This window comes from Aspergillus nomiae (genome assembly GCF_001204775.2).
Source record: "Aspergillus nomiae NRRL 13137 chromosome Unknown contig00057, whole genome shotgun sequence".
NCBI classification, from domain to species: Eukaryota; Fungi; Ascomycota; class Eurotiomycetes; order Eurotiales; family Aspergillaceae; genus Aspergillus; species Aspergillus nomiae.
This window is the reverse complement of record NW_015378112.1, coordinates 13,037-36,150: the sequence shown is the minus strand read 5'-3', so window position 1 is coordinate 36,150 and position 23,114 is coordinate 13,037. Positions and strand designations below refer to the sequence as shown.

The 23,114-nt window shown below is 49.2% G+C and overlaps 9 protein-coding genes across 9 annotated transcripts; 5 read left to right on the top strand and 4 right to left on the bottom strand.

The window, feature by feature from the left end:
* Window positions 1-604: 604 nt before the first annotated feature.
* Window positions 605-2,150, top strand: ANOM_003061 (MFS transporter; the record flags this gene model as incomplete). Its single annotated transcript, XM_015548318.1, has 2 exons — window positions 605-891; window positions 953-2,150. The coding sequence occupies 2 exons, from the start codon at window positions 605-607 to the stop codon at window positions 2,148-2,150; spliced, it is 1,485 nt and encodes a 494-aa protein (XP_015409196.1).
* Window positions 2,151-4,706: 2,556 nt separating this feature from the next.
* ANOM_003060 (putative aminotriazole resistance protein) lies at window positions 4,707-6,396 on the top strand (the record flags this gene model as incomplete). The annotated part of the gene is made up of 3 exons (XM_015548317.1): window positions 4,707-4,978; window positions 5,036-5,545; window positions 5,601-6,396. The coding sequence occupies 3 exons, from the start codon at window positions 4,707-4,709 to the stop codon at window positions 6,394-6,396; spliced, it is 1,578 nt and encodes a 525-aa protein (XP_015409195.1).
* A 293-nt stretch (window positions 6,397-6,689) lies between these two features.
* Window positions 6,690-7,769, bottom strand: ANOM_003059 (Gfo/Idh/MocA family protein; the record flags this gene model as incomplete). The annotated part of the gene is made up of 1 exon (XM_015548316.1): window positions 6,690-7,769. The coding sequence occupies one exon, from the start codon at window positions 7,767-7,769 to the stop codon at window positions 6,690-6,692; it is 1,080 nt and encodes a 359-aa protein (XP_015409172.1).
* Window positions 7,770-9,062: 1,293 nt separating this feature from the next.
* Window positions 9,063-9,710, bottom strand: ANOM_003058 (uncharacterized protein; the record flags this gene model as incomplete). The annotated part of the gene is made up of 2 exons (XM_015548315.1): window positions 9,063-9,292; window positions 9,356-9,710. 2 exons carry the CDS (start codon window positions 9,708-9,710, stop codon window positions 9,063-9,065), a joined length of 585 nt encoding a protein of 194 aa, XP_015409173.1.
* Window positions 9,711-11,480: 1,770 nt separating this feature from the next.
* Window positions 11,481-13,049, top strand: ANOM_003057 (cytochrome P450; the record flags this gene model as incomplete). Its single annotated transcript, XM_015548314.1, has 1 exon — window positions 11,481-13,049. The coding sequence occupies one exon, from the start codon at window positions 11,481-11,483 to the stop codon at window positions 13,047-13,049; it is 1,569 nt and encodes a 522-aa protein (XP_015409170.1).
* Window positions 13,050-13,585: 536 nt separating this feature from the next.
* ANOM_003056 (uncharacterized protein) lies at window positions 13,586-15,918 on the bottom strand (the record flags this gene model as incomplete). Its single annotated transcript, XM_015548313.1, has 3 exons — window positions 13,586-14,335; window positions 14,393-14,535; window positions 14,586-15,918. The coding sequence occupies 3 exons, from the start codon at window positions 15,916-15,918 to the stop codon at window positions 13,586-13,588; spliced, it is 2,226 nt and encodes a 741-aa protein (XP_015409171.1).
* A 2,179-nt stretch (window positions 15,919-18,097) lies between these two features.
* Window positions 18,098-19,319, top strand: ANOM_003055 (putative lipase/esterase family protein; the record flags this gene model as incomplete). The annotated part of the gene is made up of 4 exons (XM_015548312.1): window positions 18,098-18,302; window positions 18,355-18,686; window positions 18,753-19,173; window positions 19,228-19,319. 4 exons carry the CDS (start codon window positions 18,098-18,100, stop codon window positions 19,317-19,319), a joined length of 1,050 nt encoding a protein of 349 aa, XP_015409180.1.
* A 445-nt stretch (window positions 19,320-19,764) lies between these two features.
* Window positions 19,765-21,580, top strand: ANOM_003054 (DUF4238 domain-containing protein; the record flags this gene model as incomplete). Its single annotated transcript, XM_015548311.1, has 3 exons — window positions 19,765-20,290; window positions 20,317-21,213; window positions 21,273-21,580. The coding sequence occupies 3 exons, from the start codon at window positions 19,765-19,767 to the stop codon at window positions 21,578-21,580; spliced, it is 1,731 nt and encodes a 576-aa protein (XP_015409181.1).
* Window positions 21,581-21,710: 130 nt separating this feature from the next.
* On the bottom strand, window positions 21,711-23,045 carry ANOM_003053 (NADH:flavin oxidoreductase/NADH oxidase family protein; the record flags this gene model as incomplete). Its single annotated transcript, XM_015548310.1, has 1 exon — window positions 21,711-23,045. One exon carries the CDS (start codon window positions 23,043-23,045, stop codon window positions 21,711-21,713), a length of 1,335 nt encoding a protein of 444 aa, XP_015409169.1.
* Window positions 23,046-23,114: the final 69 nt, after the last annotated feature.

Here is a 23,114-nt window from a genome sequence, read left to right as displayed (position 1 = left end):
GAACTCTTTCATACCGGGAAAGAAACAGATTCTTAGTACAATTTCGCATACAGAGCTCTAGATGGTATTCTGACTGTTAACGTAGGGTGATTAACACCCTTGGCTGTGAAGAATGTTTGTCCAAAAAGGCGGCCAGTATGCCATGCACGAGCTCACCATGCTTATACTCGGTACCCGCCGGATGGAAAAAGTACAAGGCCAGTCTACAGCGTCTAAGTCTAATCGAGGATAGATTGAGTCCAGATTTGTGGTCCAGGCAGACCAACCCGCGTACAGAGACAGTTGCAACTTGTGGGGTAAATCCAACATCTCGGCAAAGATCGAATGGAATGTCCGAGCCCTGACTAAGTCCGAGGGCAAGCAAGGGATGGGCACTAAAAGTCTGCCAATTCGCTCCACTTTTCTCACGCCTAGCTTCGTTTCCTCCAGCATTGGGGATTAGCGCCTACACGGTTTAGATGGCCGTTGACGCATCATCCCTTTTGGGTGCAAAAGTGAGATGCCGATTTGCCGATAGCGTCTAATAAAACCAGTCATAACCCTCAAGGTACGAGTGGAAAAAAAAAAAAAAAAAAATGCAAGCAAAACCGAGCTGCAAAATGAGATGGGAATGACCAACTTGCCTGAAACTGACCATGCACGGCGTGCAGACGAAGAAAAGGCTGCAAATCATCGCGGCGCGGACCCAAACTTGGTCGGTTGGGAGGAAAATGACCCAGAGAACCCACATAACTTCTCGACGATATACAAATGTTGGATTACATTCCAGCTCGGTATGCTGGCCCTCAGCGCCAGTTTAGGCTCGAGTATCATCTCCCCTGCGCAGACCAAGCTGGAATCGTACCTAGGCATTAGCACTGAAGTCAGCATTCTCCCAGTGTCTCTGTACATGTAAGTCGCCGCAACCTGACCAGTGTTCCCTATCGGTCACATCACTGACAAGGAAATACAGTCTTGGTTTCGCTTTTGGGCCACTATGCTGGGCTCCTATCTCGGAAATCTGGGGACGCCGCTGGTCGATGCTCCCGGCCGTTTTCATGCTGGGCATTTTCAGTATCGGTACCGCGACAAGCAAGAATACCGCTGCCATTCTCGTCACCCGATACTTTGCAGGCGTTTTCGGCTCAGCTCCTGTCAGTAATGTATCGGCTGCCCTGGGGGACTTCTTTCATATGAAGGCGCGCGCCGTTGCCAGCACATCCTACGCCATCTGCGTTGTGGGCGGACCAACCATGGGACCGATCATTGGCGCTGCCCTGGTCAACAATCCACGCCTGGGTTGGCGCTGGACAGAGTACATTGAAGCTATCATTGTCTTTTTTGTCTTCACAGTAACCTTCTTCTGCTTACCGGAGGTGTATGGCCCCGTCCTTCTCCATAAAAAGGCGAAGCGCCTGCGCAAGGAGACCGGCAACCAAGAGCTATACCACCCACACGAGCATATGAAAATCGATGCGTATAGTATTGTCACCAAGCATTTCTCCCGCCCGCTTGTCATGCTTGTGACGGAACCAATGGTGACGGTTATTGCGCTATACGCCTCGTTCACCTATGCTCTACTCTACCTCACCCTCGAAGTGTTCCCCATTGTCTTTGCCGATATCCGCCAGTGGAAGCCAGTTGTTGCCTCATTACCCTTCATCGGCCTCTTCGTTGGCGTCTTGCTATCTGCTGCGTTCATAATTCTCGTCGGGCAGCCGTACTACATCCGAAAATGGGAAGAAGGCGGTGGGAAACCGGTCCCGGAGGCACGTCTGATGCCCATGGCGGTTGGAGGGTTTCTGTTCGCAGGAGGTCTCTTCTGGTTTGGCTGGACGGCGGCACCGTCCTATTCATGGGTGCTACCTGTCGTAGCAGCTGTGATGTTCGGGTGCGGATTCTGTATCATCTTCGGTCAATGTATCAATTTCCTGGTCGATACATACGGGCCATACGCGGCCTCAGCCACTGCGTCCAACACATTTCTGCGAAGTGTGCTTGCGGCCGCGTTCCCACTTTTCGCTAAGCAGATGTTCCATAATCTTGGGGTGGGACCAGCGATGTCGATCCTTGGGGGTATCGCAGCGGTACTGATTCCCGTTCCTTTTCTCTTCCGGATTTACGGAGTGCGGTTGAGAAAGATGTCGAGGTTTGCGCCATTTAAGGGGTAATGATTAAGGAGCTGGACAACCTAGACCCTACAAACATGGACGGCTGCCTGGGAGCGAACCCCGTAACTATGAAAATACCTGAGAAGCAGCTTCAAATATCTAATAAAGGGCTATGCCAGACACATGTGTGCCAGTACTACGCAGGCTGCTGCTTGCACTTCGAGCCAGCATGACCACTCGAGAGCGATTCTCTGTCCTCTTCCAGGCAACGGCGCAGGAGAAAGGCTACGCCAGGACAAGGTTTTAACCTTAAGCTGTGGACCTTAGGTTTGGCCGGGTTACGTGGAGCTTCTTACCGTAGAGTCTACATGCCCAGTCCACACATATTAGTTAATAATACACATATTCGATATCACAATGAATGAATATGAACTGATGATGTTCCCGAGCGGTCCTCTGCACGGGGAGTTACATCTTGGTTTCTCACATTGTATTTCGCCGACACAGCTCGGTTTATTTGTTTCTAGCCATCATCTCAGTTACCGGCGTGCCTGTCAGTTTCGGTAGGACCAGGATAGGATCCACTACCGATAATACAGATTCCTTCGCTAGCAACGAATACCAAAGAGAAATATCCAACTCTGTAAATAGAGGAGACCTATTACAGTTTTAATGTAGTTTGTAGCTCGTTAAGCAATATAAATAAGCCGAAAGCCTGCTGTGGCGCGATGTAACTCCGGACAAGGCAGGCACATCACCGTTAGTCTCATAAATATTATTCAAGGATAGATAAAAACTGATATAATGTTTATTTCAGAAGCCTACCTGGTTAAAGTAAGGGGGCCATAGGGAATCCTTCTAAGTATTCTCCATTCCAAGTAGGGTAATGTCTTCCTCTTCCCAATTGCATTGCGGCACGGATACACTAGACACTACTCATATCTAATCCTTGAAGACATCGCTATCCAGACCGTTCTCTATACTCTCCTTGTGTGACGTCCAAACAAGAATCCTAATCAATAAAACCGCGAGCCCCTGAAGGCAGGGATCCGTATGTCTCTGCATATTGTTAAATGCTCCGGAGAAGTCCTGCCAGTTGAAGGCGAGTACTGTCAGTGTGTTCGAGCGGTCAAGGCCAGACTCAACCTATGATCGGATATCAGGTACCATGGTATTCACAGTCGAATCCTGTCGCTTACGGATTCTTTGCTCTTTTTACCCTCCCTTAACAGGTGTTGTATGTATATGTATAGAGATATGAAGATGCGCCCAAATCACAATCATTTTCAGCATTGCAACCGGTTGGGCGGGGGAAACAGAACCAAGTGAGTGCAGGTCTAAGAGCTCAGTAAGCCACGGTGGCTTTATTGAAGGCAAGCGAACGAGGATCGAGTTCTGGTTTACATCTCAAAAGCTTCAATGACCTGAGCAACCCACCACCACCCCCGTTCTCCGCAAAGGGGGGACAGATTTTGGTCAAGAATGTAATTGACATTTATTCATCCACAGCCCGCGCAAACACGGCCTTTGAGTATGGCATATTTTTTTATCTCAAGTTTGAAGCAGCTAGAAATGTTAATTCCGGCTGATTGCGTATACAACCCAATACGATCTGACAAAGTTTTAGTATCTTGTCCCCTCTCGATACGCATAGAAAGAGATACTAATTATATATCTATAAAAATGTATATATTGAAGGCATCCCACCATCAGATACGGTCTCAAAGATCTTAACAGAACGTTTGAGGCTCATTTTAACTATCCAGTACAAATGTATACAGAGTATGTTGGAGCGCATAGCGAGATCGAGAATATGCGAGATGCATTCCTTCAGGTACCTCGTGTCTCGCTTACATTTTTAAGAGACGGGCCGCGAACTTAATTATTCATTCTTTTTATTACTACAAATGAAAATGTTGTTTCGAGCCAAAGCTAATTTAGCTCATCAGACAGGCTGATTCCTAGTTGGATTTTACTTGGATCTCAACCAACCACTCCAGCGGATGGCCACGAACTAAACTAGCTGAGATCCACATATCCTGATCCTCGAAATTCCCTCCCCCACCGTTGGAGTCTGGACGGACTGCGACTGCATTTTTGTAACCTGACCCGTGGTATGCTGGTGCTGATGCAACCATACGGAGCCTGTCTGACCCGGAAATTCTTAAAATGAGATGCCGGTTTGTCAAGCTCAATTGGATTCCTGTGATCTTCAAAGCACTTGGAGTACGGTAATAATGAATGTTTTGAGCCATGCTCGTCCTCGAGCCATTATTCGACACCAAGAATATGGTCAGTGGCTCAACTGGCAGCTTTTCACACTTCTGTAATATTGGCCTTCACCGAGACCGCCTTCTGCAGCTGTGCCAAGCAAGGGGGAGCCTTGCTTCAGAGCTGGACAGGTCGAACTGATCTCAACGTTACAATTGGAATATATCTGTTGGCTGAGATTTATTTAATGGTACCACTGGCCAAATCCTGACCGCGCAAAGCTGGCGTAGCGGAAAATCTCCCGCACTATTCGTAATCAATTCCGCGACACCAAAACCCTACACGAGCTCACCAACTATCGCCATCTCTGCAATCCTCCAGCGCTTTTTTTTCTCACGACGCAAAATGGAGAAGACAGGGCCGGTGGAGGCGAGCGAATGCGATGGGAAAATGGATGACAAGGTCGCATCCACAACGGTTCCAGCGCCCCGCGACAATGAAGCCCGACCGGCAGCCTTTTCATCCACCATTCAAGAGATCCTGTTCGTCGCGGTTGCGACCATGGCAATTGCCATGTCGTCCCTCCTGACTGGGACCATCACGGTGCTCACGTCCCAAGTTCAGAGGGACCTGAACATGACCACCGCGGAGCTGACGTGGCTGACCAGTGCATCCTCGTGCGTCGTCTAATGTTTACTGTCCATGCCGGTTCTGTGCTAATGGCCTATCTCCAGTCTGGCTTCCGGCTCCTTTCTCCTTTTTTTCGGCCGTTTGGCGGATTTATTTGGCCGGAAAGCGCTTTTCATCGGTGGCATGGCTTTTTTTGCCGTCTTCGCGCTGGCTGCTGGGTTTTCCAAAACGCCCATGCAAGTCGACATTCTCAACGGTGTCATGGGCCTGATGTCGGCTGCCTCTGTCCCGCCTGCGCAAGGTATGCTAGCCAACATCTATGAGAAGCCATCGAAAAGGAAGAATAGGGTCTTTGCCTGTTTCAGCGCCGGAAACCCCTTGGGATTCGTCTTCGGTAGTATATTTTCCGGGATTGCTACGCAGCTGTTCAACTGGAGAGCCAGCTTCTTCTTACTGGCCATCATTTACGTCGTCATTGTAGCGATTGCCCTGTTCACCGTCCCAGCAGATAATACGCCCACGGAAAAATTATCCGTCGAGGCCATCAAGAGGTTCGACGTCGTCGGTACTATCTTGACCGTCGCTGGTATCGGCTTGTTTTCCGCCGCGTTGAGGTTAGCCATCTATCCCAGTCGAACAAGACTCTGGCTAACACCCTCTCTTCAACAGTCTTGGCTCGGACGCTCCGCAAGGCTGGAAGACTCCGTACGTCCTCGTCTGCCTCATCCTAGGTGTCCTCCTCATTGTTGCCTTCGTCTTCTGGGAGTGCTGGTTTTCATACCCCCTCATCCCGATGTCCATCTGGCGCGATCGTGACTTCTCGCTGGTCATCGCTGTTCTTCTGCTCGGCTTTCTCGCCTTTCCAATTATGTCATTCTGGATCTCTCTCTTCATGCAAGAGATCAAACAGTACTCTGCCCTCCCCGTCGCCGTGCACATGCTTCCTATGGCTATTATGGGCATCATCGTCAACATCATCGCAGGACTGATCATGCACCGCGTGTCCAATACCCTCCTAATGCTTCTTGGTGCCACTTCGTACGTCGGATCCTTCCTCCTTATGGGTCTTCAACACTCGGACAGTAGTTACTGGGCTTTCATCTTCCCGGGTTTGCTTCTCGCGGTGATCGGCGCCGACTTCGAGTTCTGCGTGGCGAACATGTACGTCATGAGTTCTCTGCCGCCGGAACAGCAGAGTATCGCTGGTGGAATTTTCCAGACGGTGACAAAACTATGTGTGGCCATCGGTATGGGAATCAGTACCGCCATCTTTGATGCGGTTCAAGCGAGAGGGACGACCACAACCGGGTATTTCAAAAATGACCCGATCGAGCCGTATAGTGCGACATTCCTGTACTGCGCAGGCATTGCCTCCCTCGGCATTCCACTGTGTGCCTTTCTAAAAATTGGCAGACAGGGTCACGGTGGGGATGGGAAGAAGGGGACGGACGACGAGAAGGTCTGACGCTAATGCTCATCAATCCGTAAAAGTACATACATCAAGGGGCTATCCCCTGGAAGAACAAAAGACTGGGTAGTTATAGACTAAACTAGATTAGATTAATAGATTTGGACAAATGCTCGGTTGTAATAGAATAACGTTGAAGTCCAGCGTATAATCTGCATATAGTTGAGTATCACCCATAGTAGGTACAGGCACCTAATACAATAACGAGACAAACCACGTAATGAGAGAGATTTGGTGGCTTTTTTTAATTCATCTACTGCAATATTGATAAAAGATGTCAAAAGTATTTCCTAGAGAAGGTCAATTGCACGGTTTTCCCGCATTGAGCGATCTGCTGCGAGCACAATTGATAAGGATTGAATGGCATCATTCATATGTTGTGTGAGATCTCGATCCTCACGAATGGCATCCAGCAGAAACTGTTGCTCCCGGGAACATAGCTCGTAATGGTCCGGCTCACCCTCCATCGATAGGATCTGATCTCGAGCGCGCCCGTCAACCACAGTACTCATGCGTAGAGTCGATGTCTTTGTGTGGCTGTTTATATTGGCCGAGGCCCCAGCACTATCGCCGCTATCTGCCTCATCCATCACAATTGAGACTGAGCCCCGTGGGCCCATCACATCTTTCACGAAGTACGCTGTCTCCGATATCATTGGACCCCATCCGGCTTCATACCACCCAACCGATCCATTGGCAAACAGCACTTGAAGATGGCCATAGTTGACCTGTTCAGCTGACGGAAGATCATCACAGAGACGAAGGCCCATGCCACGTACTTGGACCGGCTTGCTGCCAGCAATTTGCAACATCACATCCACATAATGCACGCCACAGTCCACGATCGGATTTTTCACATCCTCGAGGAGACGTTTATGAATAGCCCACGCGTCGCCACTAGAGCGCTGATTCAGGTTCATCCGCATGACAAACGGTGGGCCGAGCTGTCGAGCGCGATGGATGAATTCGATCCAGCTGGGGTGATGCCGGAGGATATAGCCGATGACGAGTTTGCGATTTGTTTGCTGGGCCGTGGTCACCACACGTTCTGCATCTTCGACTGTTGTTGCTAGAGGCTTTTCTACAAAAACATGGGCCCCAGACTCCATCGCTGCCACGGCATAATCAGCATGCGTTGCCGTGTGCGTGTTGATCGATACAACATTAGGCTTGAGTGCGAGAGCCTCCTCGAAGCTCGATAAGAAAGGATAGTCCTTGAGCTCAGCCGGTAGGCTCTTGACCGGACTGCGATTATAGAGACCAATAATTTGAAAACCTGGGTTGCGGTGGTACGCCAGGGCATGGCTATGGCCCATCTGGCCCATGCCAACCACTACAACCGATAACCGTTGGTCTGAATATGTTGCCATTTTGGAGTTTCTCTGACTAAATATTTGTAGATCTCTTTACTGTAGAAGGAAGAAAAGCGAAAGCAGGAAGGAAGTGCAGTTGGAGAGGTGGTTGTCTTTTGGCCAAAACAGTAGGATGAGCTAACACATGTTCTAACGTAGCATTTACGATGGATGGAACGTTAAAATGCTTCTTTCATGTCACCTTACACGAACGGGATCTGTATGATGAGGAAGTGGAGTTCTGAATACTATTTTAATTGGCTTGTTTATACTCCATAGTTGGCGCCATAGTGCAATCCCATCGAACGATTTATGACTCATGGATCCTTTCAATCCCCTTGTTAAGTAGGGCCAGCATTATTACCAAGTTTAAGCCACGAGCCTTTGTCCCAGGGGCCAAATCTACTGGGCCCTACTCGTAACCTCGACTTAGCTTCACCAAAGACATGCTGATCTTGCGGTATTTGCTGGCCCCCAGCGCACCAGCGGTTCCGACCAAGCCAAGAAAATCCTTACCGCGGCTCATAAGGTGAACCGTCGTCTTCGTACAAGCCATACAAAGACAAAGACCCTTATATTTATGATACAGATACATAAGACCTCTTATCTCCACTATTTGCTGAACCAACGGGCCGTGCCGTTGCATTCCAGTTCTGTGCAATGCGAATATCGTAAGGACGTGTGGTGTCAACATTCTTGAAGATATAATGGCAGAGCCCAGAAAAGTTGAAGTTTGGATACTCATGCAGAGGCGACTGGAAAGTCAATGCAAATGGTCATGTCAGTGATGCCAACCCTTTAGTACAGTGGGTTTTCAACAAAGCATATCAGAGCTCTGAAGTCCCCAAGACAGCAAGGTCGCAACGTTCAAATAGGCGTAATGCTTGCTATATACTTTCGCTACATTGGCTGACTACGTAAATGACATACAGCCCAGCAGAACTGTAGGGTTCATAATGACTATGTGCCTTAGGATGCATCAAATCACGAATGTTTGGAATAATATAAAAGAAAAACTCTGTAGACATAGAAGATCGCCAGCGAATTGAACAGAAGTAACACACAAGCACTCGTGCACTATGTACATGCTCAGACTATCATTTTCGTGGGCTCAAGAGTCTTCTTCATTCTTCACTGCGCCATTTGCTGCTTCCCTAGTGCTGCCGTGCAATTCGTCCATGGCTTGGATTTCCCAAAGCATTTCCTCCAACGTCCCCACTTTAGCAACGTAAAAGCCTGTTCACACAGCTAAGACTCACCCCTTTCGATAAATCCAGTACATCAAAGCGGATGGTGAAAAGAACCCTACCCTCATAGATCCAGTACTGTGCAGCAGCAGCGATTATCAATATCCTGTCTCACTGCGAGCTCCTTTGGCTCCAATGTGCTTTCTAGAGCATCGACTGCATGCAGTAAAGCTCTGTCATGGGCGCTTAAAAGAGAGGAAGCTAGGAGACGCGCGGTAAAAGCTTGGTAGTTTATCCATTTCGTGGTGATGGAATCAGACAAGGACTCAATTTCAGATTCCCGAGACCATAGCGCTGTGGAATTAATGATCAATAATCGTCATACCTACTGCCAAAGGTCGTGGCTACGATACTTACAATCATGAATGTCGCGCCAACACCGTGGAAATCCAAATTCTTTCTCGCCCGGCCAGTCCTGCTCGTTGGGCTGTGATGGCTTCGGGCGAGAAAACAATGCTTCGATCAGAGCGATAATGCAATCATGTGCTTCTCCATAGTCTTCCGCTATGGAGAGGAGCATCGCCCAAACCCTGCTGCTCTGGGTGGAATGCCATTGAGGCGTGGTGGGGGCTGTTAAGCTAGAGACTGTGTCTTGTAGAGGAAGAGTGCCTTCAAGATAGGACTGTAACGTCGTGAGTTCGGTGGGGTCAAGGAAAAAGAGGTCTCGATCGTGGGAGATGCGGGTGAACCACTCTGCGTACTGGCTCGCCATGGTGGGCTCTGTCTGATGCTATTCAACGACTTTCTTCCAAGTAAATGAGCAAGAAGCGAGATGGGATACCGTCCCAAGATATAGGGCTACCCGTTAAATAATCTGGATGACAAGGCATATCCCTGGGGCTTAGATCCTAGTTGCGGGCCATGCTGACTACGTTAGGGCTATTTTGTGCTCGTATGGTTGATCACGACCAGTTTGGAACTCGCACCTTAAATATCCCCCTCTATTTACTTTGTTAACGTAATACGGCCCGATTTGCACGACACGATCTGACTGTTATCCTTGTCTTAGAAGTCATGCGTGATAGTTGTGATTGGGGGTGGTGTGTTTGGTTCTGAGTCAGATGATGTGAGACGTGCAACAATCCAGATAAACCCTACTAGGTCATTGATTTGAACTAAAATATCTTACCCTCTTTTTGAGATGCGGGGAAGAGAGGCGGAGCGTGTAGCTCCCAAACAAGCCTCGGCTTCAATGCATCGCTAGTGATCATATCTCATGCCATGGCACGATGACTTGGCTACTAGTATTCATTACACTTCTACACGCCCCTCGGCAATAGAAGAGCCCGACTTGGGTCCATTTTGACTGCAAAATCTCTGCAGCAGTTGGCCTATTCTCCGGTCTAAACGATAGCAAAGACCTCAACATCGCAAAAAGCGCATTCTTCTCATCTTCATTGACGGTCTCACAGTATTCTCGCGATTCCTGAATTTGGTCATTGAACCGGGCTGTCATGGTCTACTCGTCATGCCATCCTTTCCTTTTCCTACATGTCGGTATTGATTCTTTCTCATGGCTAGGGTTCCCCATGTCCACAGGGGGGTAACATTTAGGTCGTTATTTATGTAGCTTACTTCTAAGAAGAGTTTCACCTTAAATGGATACACATAGACACTCAGTCCATGCCAGGCAAAATCTCTACACGAAACCTTGGAGCATTTGCTAGAGTCATGATGGCAATAGCCAGTTTAATGATACGTACCTGAACATGGATTTACATGTCCGAGGAAGCGGTATGGCAACACTCAGCACAGGCCAAGGCGCAGAGGGTATGAAAGGCTTACTCTAGATCTAAACTACTATTGAGTATGGAGACTGATGGTTTTACAATGGACGTTTTCGCAAAGTGGATGGCGAAGGCCGTTTTGGGTCAATATAGCAACGTCATACCAGTATCAAGTCCCTTCATAACCGATGAAAATGGATCAGCATATGATGCAGGTTTAAGAGAGAGCTCGAGATAGCTGGTACACGAACTTGTCGGCATTGGGAAGGCAATCTGCAACAGGATATCACTTGTAGGTAGTATGCCATAGATAATCCGCGGATGGTCAGGTGCCCCGCTTCTCAACTTCTGAGTCGCTCCAGTCCATGGCGGTTCATACTACTCATGGAATATAAATCCCGACAGAACGGGCAGGGGCCCCCGCACCATGGATCTACTCCAGGATGATGAGGGATTTACGATGCCAGCGAGGGCTACAGCTGAATACGTGGTGTGAAGATCATTACCGCATATAGATACTTTTCGCCGATGGTTTCTACATTCAGCGTCCAGTCCGGCGAACATTACTCTCCTCCATAGTACCTTACTGGAAATTGATGTGTAGGTAACTCTAGCCCATGCAATGGATGGCACAGGATATGTTATAAAGATGCCCAAAATACCGAAGAATAGAGAGATGAGAGAGAAGCGCATATCCCGATGACTTGTCTCCAACATCCACGAGCCAGATACTTATTCGCCATAATCCCACCGAGATGTACAGCTTACTTCTCATCATCACTCTCCATTTCCTCCTCATCTACTATATTATCATACCGATTATCAACTACTTCCGTGACCCTAAGGGTCTCCGAAAGTACCCTAACCTGACCGTTGTGTCCGGCATCTCTGACCTCCCACTCGTTTACTACTCCCACAAAGGCATCCGCTCGCAGGTCCTCTTCGAAGCACACAAAAAGCACCCGGTCCTCCGAATTGGGCCCAATAAACTCTCCTACGCAGACCCTGTTGCCATCAAAGACATTTACGGACACGGGACGAAGTGTACCAAAGATGTCTTCTACTCAGCACTATCTGGCTCACACTACCACCTCGCAGATGTAGTGGACAAAGAAGAGCATGCTCGAAAGCGCAAAGTTCTCTCCAGCGCCTACGCCATCAAGAACCTTGAAGATTGGGAATACAAGGTGGCCGATATGACGCAACGCATCATCACAGCGTTTGATGAGAGATGCACCAGTCCATTGCCCAAAGGCCAAAATCCAGACCCCAAGGACCTTACAATCGATTATCGCATGTGGGCGAATCTGTACACCATTGCCGCCATTGCTAATATCGGACTTAGCGAGGATCTCCGATTCCTAGATCAAGGCAATGATATTATCGCGTCGGAAGCAAAGGACGGGACTGTGAAAAAGGTCCACTTTCGGGATTGTCTGTACGCCAATGCGTCGGCTACTTCGACTCTGGTGTGGGCCTATGATTGGTACGAGACGACGATCCGAGTCAGCAAACTGGTGTCCTCAACGTATCGCGAGAAATGGAAACTAGCTCGGGATTGGGACGGGATCGTGAACAACCGAGCGACAACACGGTGGAAGCGATATCAGAAAGGAGAAAAGCTCGACGACTTCTTCTCTGCGCTCATGGAAGACAGGAACGGTGCTCCGAATAATCTCGAATGGGGAGAAATCGTAGCTGAAGTGAGCATCATGATGAACGCGGGCTCTGATACCACAGGGATTTCCCTGAACAACGTGATGCTCCTTTTGTTGAAGAATCCGCATTGTCTGGAAAAGCTACGAGAGGAGATCGACGGGGTCCTGGAGGACGATGAGATTATTGCGCCTTATGGCAAAGTGAAGCATCTGCCCTATTTGCGAGCCTGTCTCGATGAAAACATGCGCCTATACCCACCGGTGTCATTCCATGTTCCGCGCCGGACACCTCAGGAAGGCACCACTATCAGGGGTGAATTCGTGGCAGGCGATACTTCCGTCGGTATATCGGCATATGTGGTTCATCGCAACGAGGACATATTTCCAGACCCAGACACATATAAGCCTGAGCGCTGGCTCGGTGAGAAGGGTCGTGATCTTCAGCCGTATTTTGTTGCTTTCAGTGCGGGCGCTAGAGGGTGCATCGGTCGTAATATTAGTTATCTGGAACAGACAGTTCTTCTAGCTTCACTTGTGCATCGCTTCGAATTCGCTTTGCCGTCGCCGTCCTGGGAGCCGGTCAGACATGAAACGACAAATTCTAACTCAGGGCCTATGCCGCTGAAGGTGTGGAGGCGAGCAAGTAGAGTATGTGAAGATAGCTAGACAATTTTTGTGTGAATAGAGCTCTAGTTCATAGACCGGGTTATGATTATCTACATATGCTGCTGGGGAAGGACTGCGTAGTTGTCTTGGGAGTCCAAGATTGAAGGCTACCAGGTCAATCGCCGTGACTACCGATATTGATTGAATTTCATTAGTGAAATTACATAAGAATAATAGGACTTGAACGAATAATCCATGATTCGGAGACTGTATCGGAAAGGATAAGTTAATAAAGGAAAAGTCAAAGTATCCGCGATATATTAATCATATTTGGTAGCTAGGCAAAGGGAACGAAACTATAGTCTGATACTGCAGGTACTCGGTAGACAATTGTGATAGATAATTTCAATAAATACACAAGTTACTACTCAATATCCAAAGAAATTGTATACCCAGGTATTGTATATGTACAATTCTGAAATTGTCTAAAGTTCACAGAGTAGCCATCGTAATATATAGGTATCATCATGCATAGAAAACAAACGTGGGACTCATTTGGCCCCAAAAGAAATTTAAACAACCGTTATAAAAAATTTTTAAAGAAGGAGGCTGATGACTGTAGCCGCGGCACAGAGAGCAAGACTAGGTTTCCATGCAGGGGCAGCATTCTCCTCATCCTTGTCCGACGAGGAGGTGCTGTTCTCTGACTGCTTGCCGTTGAGATCACCAGGACCAAACGGCTTATACCCACCGCCAATGCTGGACGATTTCTTGGTGGAGTCCTTGACACACTTGCTGTCATCTGTGTATGCTGACCATGCAGCTTCCCATGCCGTTTCAGGTTCGAGCAGCATCTTGGTGGTGTAGAAGATACGGCAGTCGGCGTCTTCATAGATGTACTGAAGGGGGGTTCCTGACTCATCACCCTTGCGAATCTGGTCTTGAACCTGAATGCGACTGCTGTAGTCACCCGCGCGAGTGAGAAGCACGTCGGGGTTGGCAAGCTTTGTAAGAGAGTCGTCGTCCAGGGCTTTAATGCCCAAGGGTGCGGTGAGGTTCATCATTGTCTGGAGGGACATGGGGATGGTGTTCAGTGGGATAACCTCTCCACCCTTGGAGCCTCCAATTGTCTGCATGGCACCCTCCTGGGGACGACCACCAACGGCAATGGCTTTGACGCCTGCAATGTTCTTCAGCTCCTCATGGAATGAAGCGCAGGAAGATCCACAAAGACCGTCAGAGAACATGACGATGTTTTCCGCCGCAAACGGAGGGTCTCCGGCGGGAGGGTTCAGGAATTTGAAGCCTGACTGATCCCGGATGCTGACTGGGTTGCTATTGGACATCTGTATCCTGTGAGCTGGGTGTGCTCGTGGTTCTAGGGATTCATAGGTTGTACTTACGTTGTACCTCATGATAGTTGTGAACTCATCACCATTATACTTGTGAGGACCGTAGAACGCATCCCATGATTTGAAGTTATCACCGTTAACATCGACAAAGTTCCAGTAGGCCCAATACCTGACGAGGCCAATATTGGCAAATCCTAGACAAGTTAGCTTTACGTTGTCTCACGGCGGATAGCTTTCCACTTACTTTCGCCAGTAGCTTGCGTGATCAGCCTCTGTACAGACTGATCCTCATAAACCGAATTGACAGCTTCGCCAATGAGCTTGTATTGCTCCTGCGCACGATATCTCTGAGCACTAAACGGCACTTCACCGGGGAAAAGCTGCATGAAGGTATCGAGGAGAAGATCGGTGTCACCTCCACCGTTCTCTCGGAGGTCAATAACGAGCTTCTTCTTGCCCGCATCTGTGCAGTTGCCCAAAAACTGCTTCACAACGTCCTGGAACTCGGTAGCAGCATCACTCCTATCAGCCGAAGAAGTGTCAAAGGTAATAATCTTGAGGACAGCGACGTCTTCGAAATCAGATCCGTTCATAAAATAGCCAGCGACCATACCGCTGCTGTGTTCAACAATTGGTCTAGGGTAGCCGTCGCTAGGGATGCTTTGCCTTTTCCAGTGGTGAGGAGTTCCCTTGTAAGGCGTTGTTGTTTTCATGGACGCGGCGGCCACTGCCTCGACGCTAGCAAAGCTGCCGGTGCAGAGTTCTTCAAAGAACGACTTTCCGCTGGTTACTGCCGTCAGGTTTTGCCGTACCTCAGCGAAGTTCCTGACGACACGAGTGGTCTCGTTTTTAAAAGTGATATTCGTCGTCGCTCCTTCATAAAAGCCCAGACCAGTGTTAACAAAACTGCCCGCCGAGGCGGAGGCTCTGCCCCTCCACATGAGGCTGTTGAACCGGGCATCAGGGTCGATGTACTGCTCCTGGGCGGCGATCTTGTTCAGATATGTTTGCGCATCTTCACCATTGATCTTCGTGATTGGCGAGATTTTAATGCGAGCGTCGGAGTCCTTCTGCACAAGATCTGCGACAGCATAGGTCTCTGGCACACTGGTTCCGTCCTCTGAGACGGTGGTCACGGGGATCACACGTCCAAAATAGAAGACCTGGAGGATATCGGGCACGTAGTTGAAATGAAAGTTCCCTGTCTTCAGGGTCAACTTGTTGATCGCGAGCTGCACGTCATATTCACTGTCGTAGGAGGAAAGGTTCTCTTTGATCTTGTCCAATTCCCCAAGCAGGTCGATGGAGCCCAGTTCCCATGTGTCGGGGGCGTTCTTCAGATAGCCAGTCTCCGAATGCCACTCCCACAGGCCTTTGAGCTGGTCAATGAGTGTCTTATCTTGCTCTACAGCCACTGGCACAGATTTCAAGCACTCATAGGCGGTCTGGGCTGGGATGACTTGACTCTCCTGGGCGAGCCGGCTAGCGCGAGCACACGGTTCCGAGGTGTCAGTGGATGTACTGCTCTGGGCAGCAGCCAGAGCGGCTGAAACCAGAGTGATGCCGAATAGACGCATGTTGCAAACCGCGCCCCAAGTCTGGTTTCTCGGAAGCTGCGGAAGAGGGGATTTGTGGGAGTTAACAACCAAAAGGCTTCTCGAACAAAGACTGATAGCGCGACAGACCGCACCATTTATAACACGAGAAGAAGTACACTACGTTCTTGGCAGCAAGGAAAAGAGAGGCGCAGCCTAATCAACTGTCCGAGGACAAGGCTGAAGAGGTGGGTCGGATGTTAACTTTGGGTCTTTGACAAGGGCTCTCCGAACGGTTTTCTTTTTTGGGAACTGGAGAACCCTAAACCGCTTGTCAAATCTCCATTTCTTCGGCTGTCTGCAGATTCGGAATACGAAGTGGGCGCTAGGGAAAATTCCCCGGTCAAATAAGCACTACTCGTAAGCAAGCTGAACCCTACACAAACAGAAAAGTGTAACCGCCCATGAGCATAATTTGAATATTTACTTTTTATTTTTTTTGTTTACATTATGATTCCTTTTGGTAACCACTTTCGTGGCTACATGGTACCGTTGGGTGTACTTGAGGGTTCTCTGGTTCCTTTGCGGCGAGGCTTACTCTTATGACCCTCGTATGAGGCTATGGTGATCGCTGACATCTCGTTCCGAAATTTCTATCGACAAGGCATTTTTCCCAAGGAAGTAAAGCGTTCCAGGGCACACCGACAGCTCACCTTCCTGAAGAAGAATAACGCAGGGTCTCAGAGACACTTTGGTCTGGAAGTCAAGGGTCTGTGGCCCCCACGGTTTAACTGGAGCAAACGCCATCATTGATCCACCCTCTGAGGCTCTCGGGCGTGAGTGGCACTGAGTGCTGCCTGCTATATCCATGGTACAAAGGCTGTGAAGTCTTGGCATCGTGCGATTCCATCTCTGCCGTAAACCCTGAACAAGAGACTTGGATTAGGGGCCGAACGATTAACTATTTTTGTTTCTCGCCCCAAAGACCGACTAGTAATAATATGAGATGTACTCCGAATTAGAGGATTCTAGAGACGGCCGTTCGCTCCGTTATTCATGAGGTAACTAGCTCTTTTGTCGTGTTGTCTCACTTGTGGACCTCTGGGGAAGAGGTCATGCAAACGAGCAGCGTTCTTGACGAACAGAGATCAGTTGATCAATTCCTATTCCATGGCTCCGCGCGTGCAGGCCCAAGCCATCGACGATCGTAGAATATGAGTTGGGGCGTGGGCGAGTGCCAAGAATGTAGCCTGGAAGAGTGGATGATGCTGCTTCTTCAGTGACAAATGGAAGCCGTAGTTCTATGGTGGGGAAGAATATCGAAACTTGGCAACGGAGACAGACTTCACTCCCCCAATTCCACCAACAGTGGATATGTCGATTTAATTTGCTGTATATGTTGCCCTGCAATTTCATGCCTGAACCCAGGTCATTCGCAGTTCTCTTTAGTCTGTTGAATCAATTTCCGCTGCTTCGGCAGTCAACCAGTGACAAGCTCTTGGCGATGCAGCCTCACACCGTAGTTTCAGTTCCCCTTTTCTTTCTTGTATCCGTGAATGTCACTAACACCCGGGGATGATCCTCAGAGGGAAATCGCGAACCCTCACCTGTTTGCAAAGGATTTAAATATCACATCACGTGCTAGGGTTCGCTCTTGTCAGCAGCACCATGATTCTGCGCTGTACGATCATTCAATGATATCGGTCGGTATGTCCGATAAGGCTCAAATGATGATCACCTTGCCGGCAATTCTACAGCGGATACAGGACAGGGAACGATACGGCTTTGCATAACTAAAAAATCAAGATGGCCTCCTCCCAAGATCCAACCAGCCTGCAGGGGCCGCAACCGTCCTTCTACAATCCTGCGTTTCTTCGCTTGCCCTTACCTCTCTAATCTCTGGTCGGCCATAATGATAGGCTATAGACACAGCTTGGCTCAGCATACTACCCGAAACATTGCATCCCGAGACTGTACACACTGTTGCGATTTGAATAATTCTTGTTTTGCAGAGAAGCAACCCAAAGGAGAATACGCTTCGATCGCCATGAACTCAGGTCAAGTCACGCGAGAGCAATGATGAACAATGAGTGACTCATGACTTTTCATGTGTCTGGACGGTTAGACGGCCGAATACGAAGTCGACTAAGTTTCCAGAGGGCCCATGGACTATAACTATGTGATGCGCAAACATACACACTGAGACAAGAACCACGCTATGATGTCCTTCCTTTACCGCTGGTTCGGGCCCCTGTACGATGCCATTCTATGTCCAGGCCTACCCTGGAGTATTCGCTGGCGCCTTGTCGCATTACAGCCAGTAGTCTTCCTTACCAATGCAATTCAATATTGGCGTGACATACGTTCGAAACATCCCAAAACCACGATCTGGATTCCCTTGAGGCGTGCTCCGGGTCACTCCGTTCGTGCTATTGTATACCAACCCCCTCGAGAAAGCGCCAAATAATAAACCGCGAGCTCTCCACCTCAACATTCACGGCGGCGGGTTCCTTGGAGGTCTCCCCGAAGGCAACACGCCGTTCTGTGATCGAGTCGCGGCAGAGACCGGGGCGGTAGTGATATCAACATCTCACCGATACTCCCCACGATATACTTTTCCCGTCGCGCACAGGGATGTCCAAGATGTAGCCGAATGGTTGATCGAAAACGCGGGGAGGCTTTGGGATGCCGATCCGAGATTGTTGAGTGTGAGCGGATTTTCAAGTGGAGGGAATCTGGCGTTGGGCGTTGCGCAATGGTTGGCCCGGTCGGAATTCAACGTGAAAGCAGCGGTGATGTTTTACCCACCCGTAGGTCCTACCTCCGTGACTACTGTGTTAGATGTTTGAGTGGTATTTATCTTGACTTATCCACAGGTTGATCTGCGGCTGTCGCCGTGGGAAAAGCCGAAGCCGGCCAAATATCCTGATACTGACCCTCTAGCTTTTGTTTTGCCCTTAATGGACGCATATGCCGGAACAGAGCGAGAAAAGTATCTGGATAGCCCAATACTGCATCCCATTCTCGCAGATATTGAGTCACTGCCACGGAATATGCTGTTTCTTTGTGCGAAGGTCGATATTCTTCACCATGAGCAAACAGTGTTTGTGAATAGACTGAAAGACGAAGCTGTGGCCCTTAATCGCGAGATCAAATACCCACAAGAAGCATCTCAACATCATCCGACCGATAGGGAAGACCGAGTATCGCTAGCGTTAGAACTTGAATCAGCTGCTCGACGTCCTTATCACATTGATGGCATGTTCTTCGACGATCAGATACATGGGTGGATTGAGGGTACGCGGCTGTCTATCTGCATGTTGTTATACACACTAACTATGGGGTAAACAGTGCCTTCAATGTTCATCGATACCAAATTGAGAGACCAGGCCTATAGTGATGCAGTGCAGTTTCTAGACAACGTCTATATTTCCCAAGGATAGGCAGGCTCCTCTGTGGAATTCGATGTATCAGATGTAAAACGGTAATCCCTCACCAAACCCTTCAGCGGCCCTTCAATCCCCCATCTTATGTACATAGCAAGTTAAGGCCTCATCACAATTACATTAATTAACAAATTTGTCGCTCAGTATCTAGTTGGCTATCCGGCGTGGTGCTATATCCCGGCGAACGATTACGGCGAACGAGGGCTACAAGACACAAGTACTGGCCACGTCAGCGACTACATTCCCACAATGCCTAGCTGCAGCTAGACTTATTGGCGAATCACTCAAAGCCCAATGAGTCGAACATAGACTGCGCAAGGCTGTAGCGCGGGGCACTAGCCTTCTCCCACACCTCGGCGCTTGCGGTCCATAAATATACTACATCGCAGCAACACCACACTCACAATCTCTCTTTCTCTCTCTGCGAACCATCAAACTCAATATGGCACAAACAACTGAGTACAAAGCCGAGTATCATCACTTTATCCCACGATTTCTCCTGCGCCAGTTCGCAGCTCTCGAGCAACCCTTACCTTCGCGTCGTCAGAGAGGAAGAAAGCCACGCAGCCAAAGACCACAGGGGCAGTTGCTCAAGGACCCGTTCGTCAACGCGATAGACTTGAAGAAGAATGCCCTGGTCCAAGTAACGGTATCACGCGAGTTTGGACTCGTGGACATGTACCGCGATCAAGGTTACCCGAACCCCAGGCATATTGAGGATAATCTCGGAAAGTTGGAAGGTCATGCAGGTAGAATTATCAAACGAGCGACAGATACATTCAGAGCTGGTCGGATACTTGAATTGACTCGTCGCGAAAGGGATACTATAAGAAAGTTCCTGTTTCTCATGAAATACCGGAACTCCACTTTCTATGCGCGATACAACCATGACAGCATCACCACCTACGATTCTAACGACAAACACCGCATGGAAAGCTACCTGCGGGAAAAGAGATTCAAATCGCCTCGTGATATCTGGTTTGCCAATCTCAAGGCATTCTTGGATCTCGAATTGATCCCGACATGCTGTGGATCAACAAGGTTCAGAAACAGGTCTTCCCGGATGATGCGGAGATGTTCATTCATCACATGCAGTTCAAATTTATGGCATTCTGCCAGCCTTTGTCAGATGAAGATGAGTTCATATTGACCCATAATGCGTATGGAGTCCATGAGGGCCCTTCGGATGTTCGAATTGACCCCGCCACTGGAAGAATAATCGAAGGAGCGTACACAGAATACCACAATTTTGCTCCGATTTCTGCAAAACTTCTCATTGTCTTGAGAAGCTCACTGCTGGTCGACCCCTCTAAGGAAGGCGCAGAGGATCTTCAGGGCATGTGGGAAACACTGCGGGAAACGGTGCGACAACAACATCTATTCCCTGATAGAGCTATCTCGCTGCTCCAATACCTGCCTATCAAGAAGTGTGGGAACTCGTACTCGACTACTATGAATGGAAAGCTCGTTCTGAAGCCGAACCGGGGCCCTCGGTCCGAAGACAGATTCTACTTTACCTGTTTCCGTATATCTTCCTACTATGTCAATCTAATCAACAGTATCTTCTTCGAGCAGGCAACTAAAGGGGACACTATAGTCTATAAATCCAGATCAGCTCTCGGGAGAACCCTCAAATCATACCTCGAAACCAGCAGGCAGGGTTTCAAATTAGTGACCGATGAGACCAGTGACCATCACCTGGCATTCCTACAGAAGTTAGAAAACATTGCAGGGCAAGTAGTTGGGAAGGTCTGCCTTAGGTACAAGGCCGTCGCACTCCCAAAGCCTCAAACCCATATGTCCCAGTGGGTTGCGGATATGGTTGGGTTGCAATTAGTTGGGTTGTCTGGCAAGTCAGATGCACCAGAAGTATACAAGCTCATGAAGCCAGGTGAGTGCCCCTTTAAATAGCGTTGCAAAGTACAGCCAATAACTTACGATCATTTGCAGATGGGGGTTTGGATACATATTTTCATGACCTCATGCAGTCGCAGCTTATGGCTTTCTTAAGGATCAAGATAGATGTGATTCTGAGCCGTTCCAGGTTAACGCAAGATGACAGGCTGGTTGTTAAGTTTCAGCTGCAGCAGCTATACATTACGCTTCCTGCACAGCGTGTCTGGCTTTACGTGAAAATTATGCGAAATCTACCGAACTTCGACAGACGAGACTTTACGAAGCAGATCCGTGAGCTAGAGATCAACGGGCCTGAGGATGATGTTGCGAAATGTGAGTATGCAACACCCAGGTTTCTATGAATGAATGTTTATTTAGCTCGATCACAGTGATTGCTCTATATCCATCGCGGACCGGTCAGCTCACAATGTTGATGTTTGGGGAAAGCCCAAATGACGGCTTCAGCCCTTATGTAACTGGTTGAGGCAGTGTTTATCCCCGGAAAGCCTCTCCCGTGGGGAGATCCATGAACCCATACATATTCATCTTGAGTGCGTCTTCCTGAACTTGCTGGGCCCATTCCCCCAGGTGCTTCATGAAGACCGCCAGGTTCTTTTCGTCACTTAGATCAATTGGCTGCTCGTCCTTGCCCACTTGCTTCATTTGTGTACCCGCGGCGGCGCTCGTCAGGCCAAAGTTCTGTTGATCGACCTTCTGCTCAATCACACCAGCCACTCGGCCTTCAAGGATATCGCGGGGAAGGCTAAATTCTTGGCAAGCAGGTCGAGCCAAACCGACACCATCCACCGTCTCCAGTGCAGCCACCATTCCCGAAGCCGTCCGGAGACCGCCGGTAACGTAGCTCTTGGTTTTGCTCAGCACAGGGGTAATCATGGATGCAAACTCCAGGAAGAACGCCTCCCGGTTCCTGGTGGAATCCCGGTCGCGCGAGAACGCAGGTGCCTCATACGTTCCACCAGAGAGTTCCACAAAATCGAACTCATTTTGTTCCAGAATCTTACACAGTTGCTGGGCTTCGGCCGGGGTGAATCCGTCGGCCTGGAACTCGACCGAGTTGATCTTAATACCCAGAATAAACCCTGACGATGACGGCAGCTCCTGTCGAATAGACCGGGCAACCTCCACAATCAGACGTGCCCGGTTCTCCAAACTTCCACCATACTCATCGGTCCTCTTGTTCGTGGTCTGCGACAGGAACTGGGCCAGCAGATACCCGTGCGCGCCATGCAGCTGGATACCATCAAATCCCGCCTTGTGGAGATAGACTGCGGCATGAGTCCATCTTTTAATGATATCCTGGATCTCGTCCTTCGAGGCCGCATGTGGCTTCGCAAACTTCATCTTGAGCGCCTCCGCCTGCAGCTGCACATCACTCGCCGAGACGGGATCGGCCTGTACCCGCTCTTCCACCTGGCGACCGGGATGACTGACCTGCGCGACGATCAAACTGCCATGTTTCTTCGACTCCGACGCCAGGCGAGAGAACGCCTCAAAACGTTCTCCATGGAAGGGGTTCTCCAGATCAATAATGGGGTTTCCCGGGGCTTCTAGGTGATCGTATGCGATCATGATATTTCCGGTGGAGAGCATGCCATAGCCACTCTCACCCCAGCGCTTGTACAGGTTGATCAACTCATTGCTGGGAATTCCACGCGCTTTCAGATCTGTCGGGGACCAAGACGATAACCGCTCCGTCATGGCACCCTTGTAGAAACGATTGGGCGCGGTTCGCTGGCTGAAGGCGAAGTGGAGCGGCTCCCCCAGCGGGGTTACATCTACCGAGTCAGAGTGGTATCTCGCCGACATCTTGTTTCTGAAGTCGTATGGCACTCTTCAGAACGGTACGGATATGAGATTAGTGCTGTAAGAGAGTCG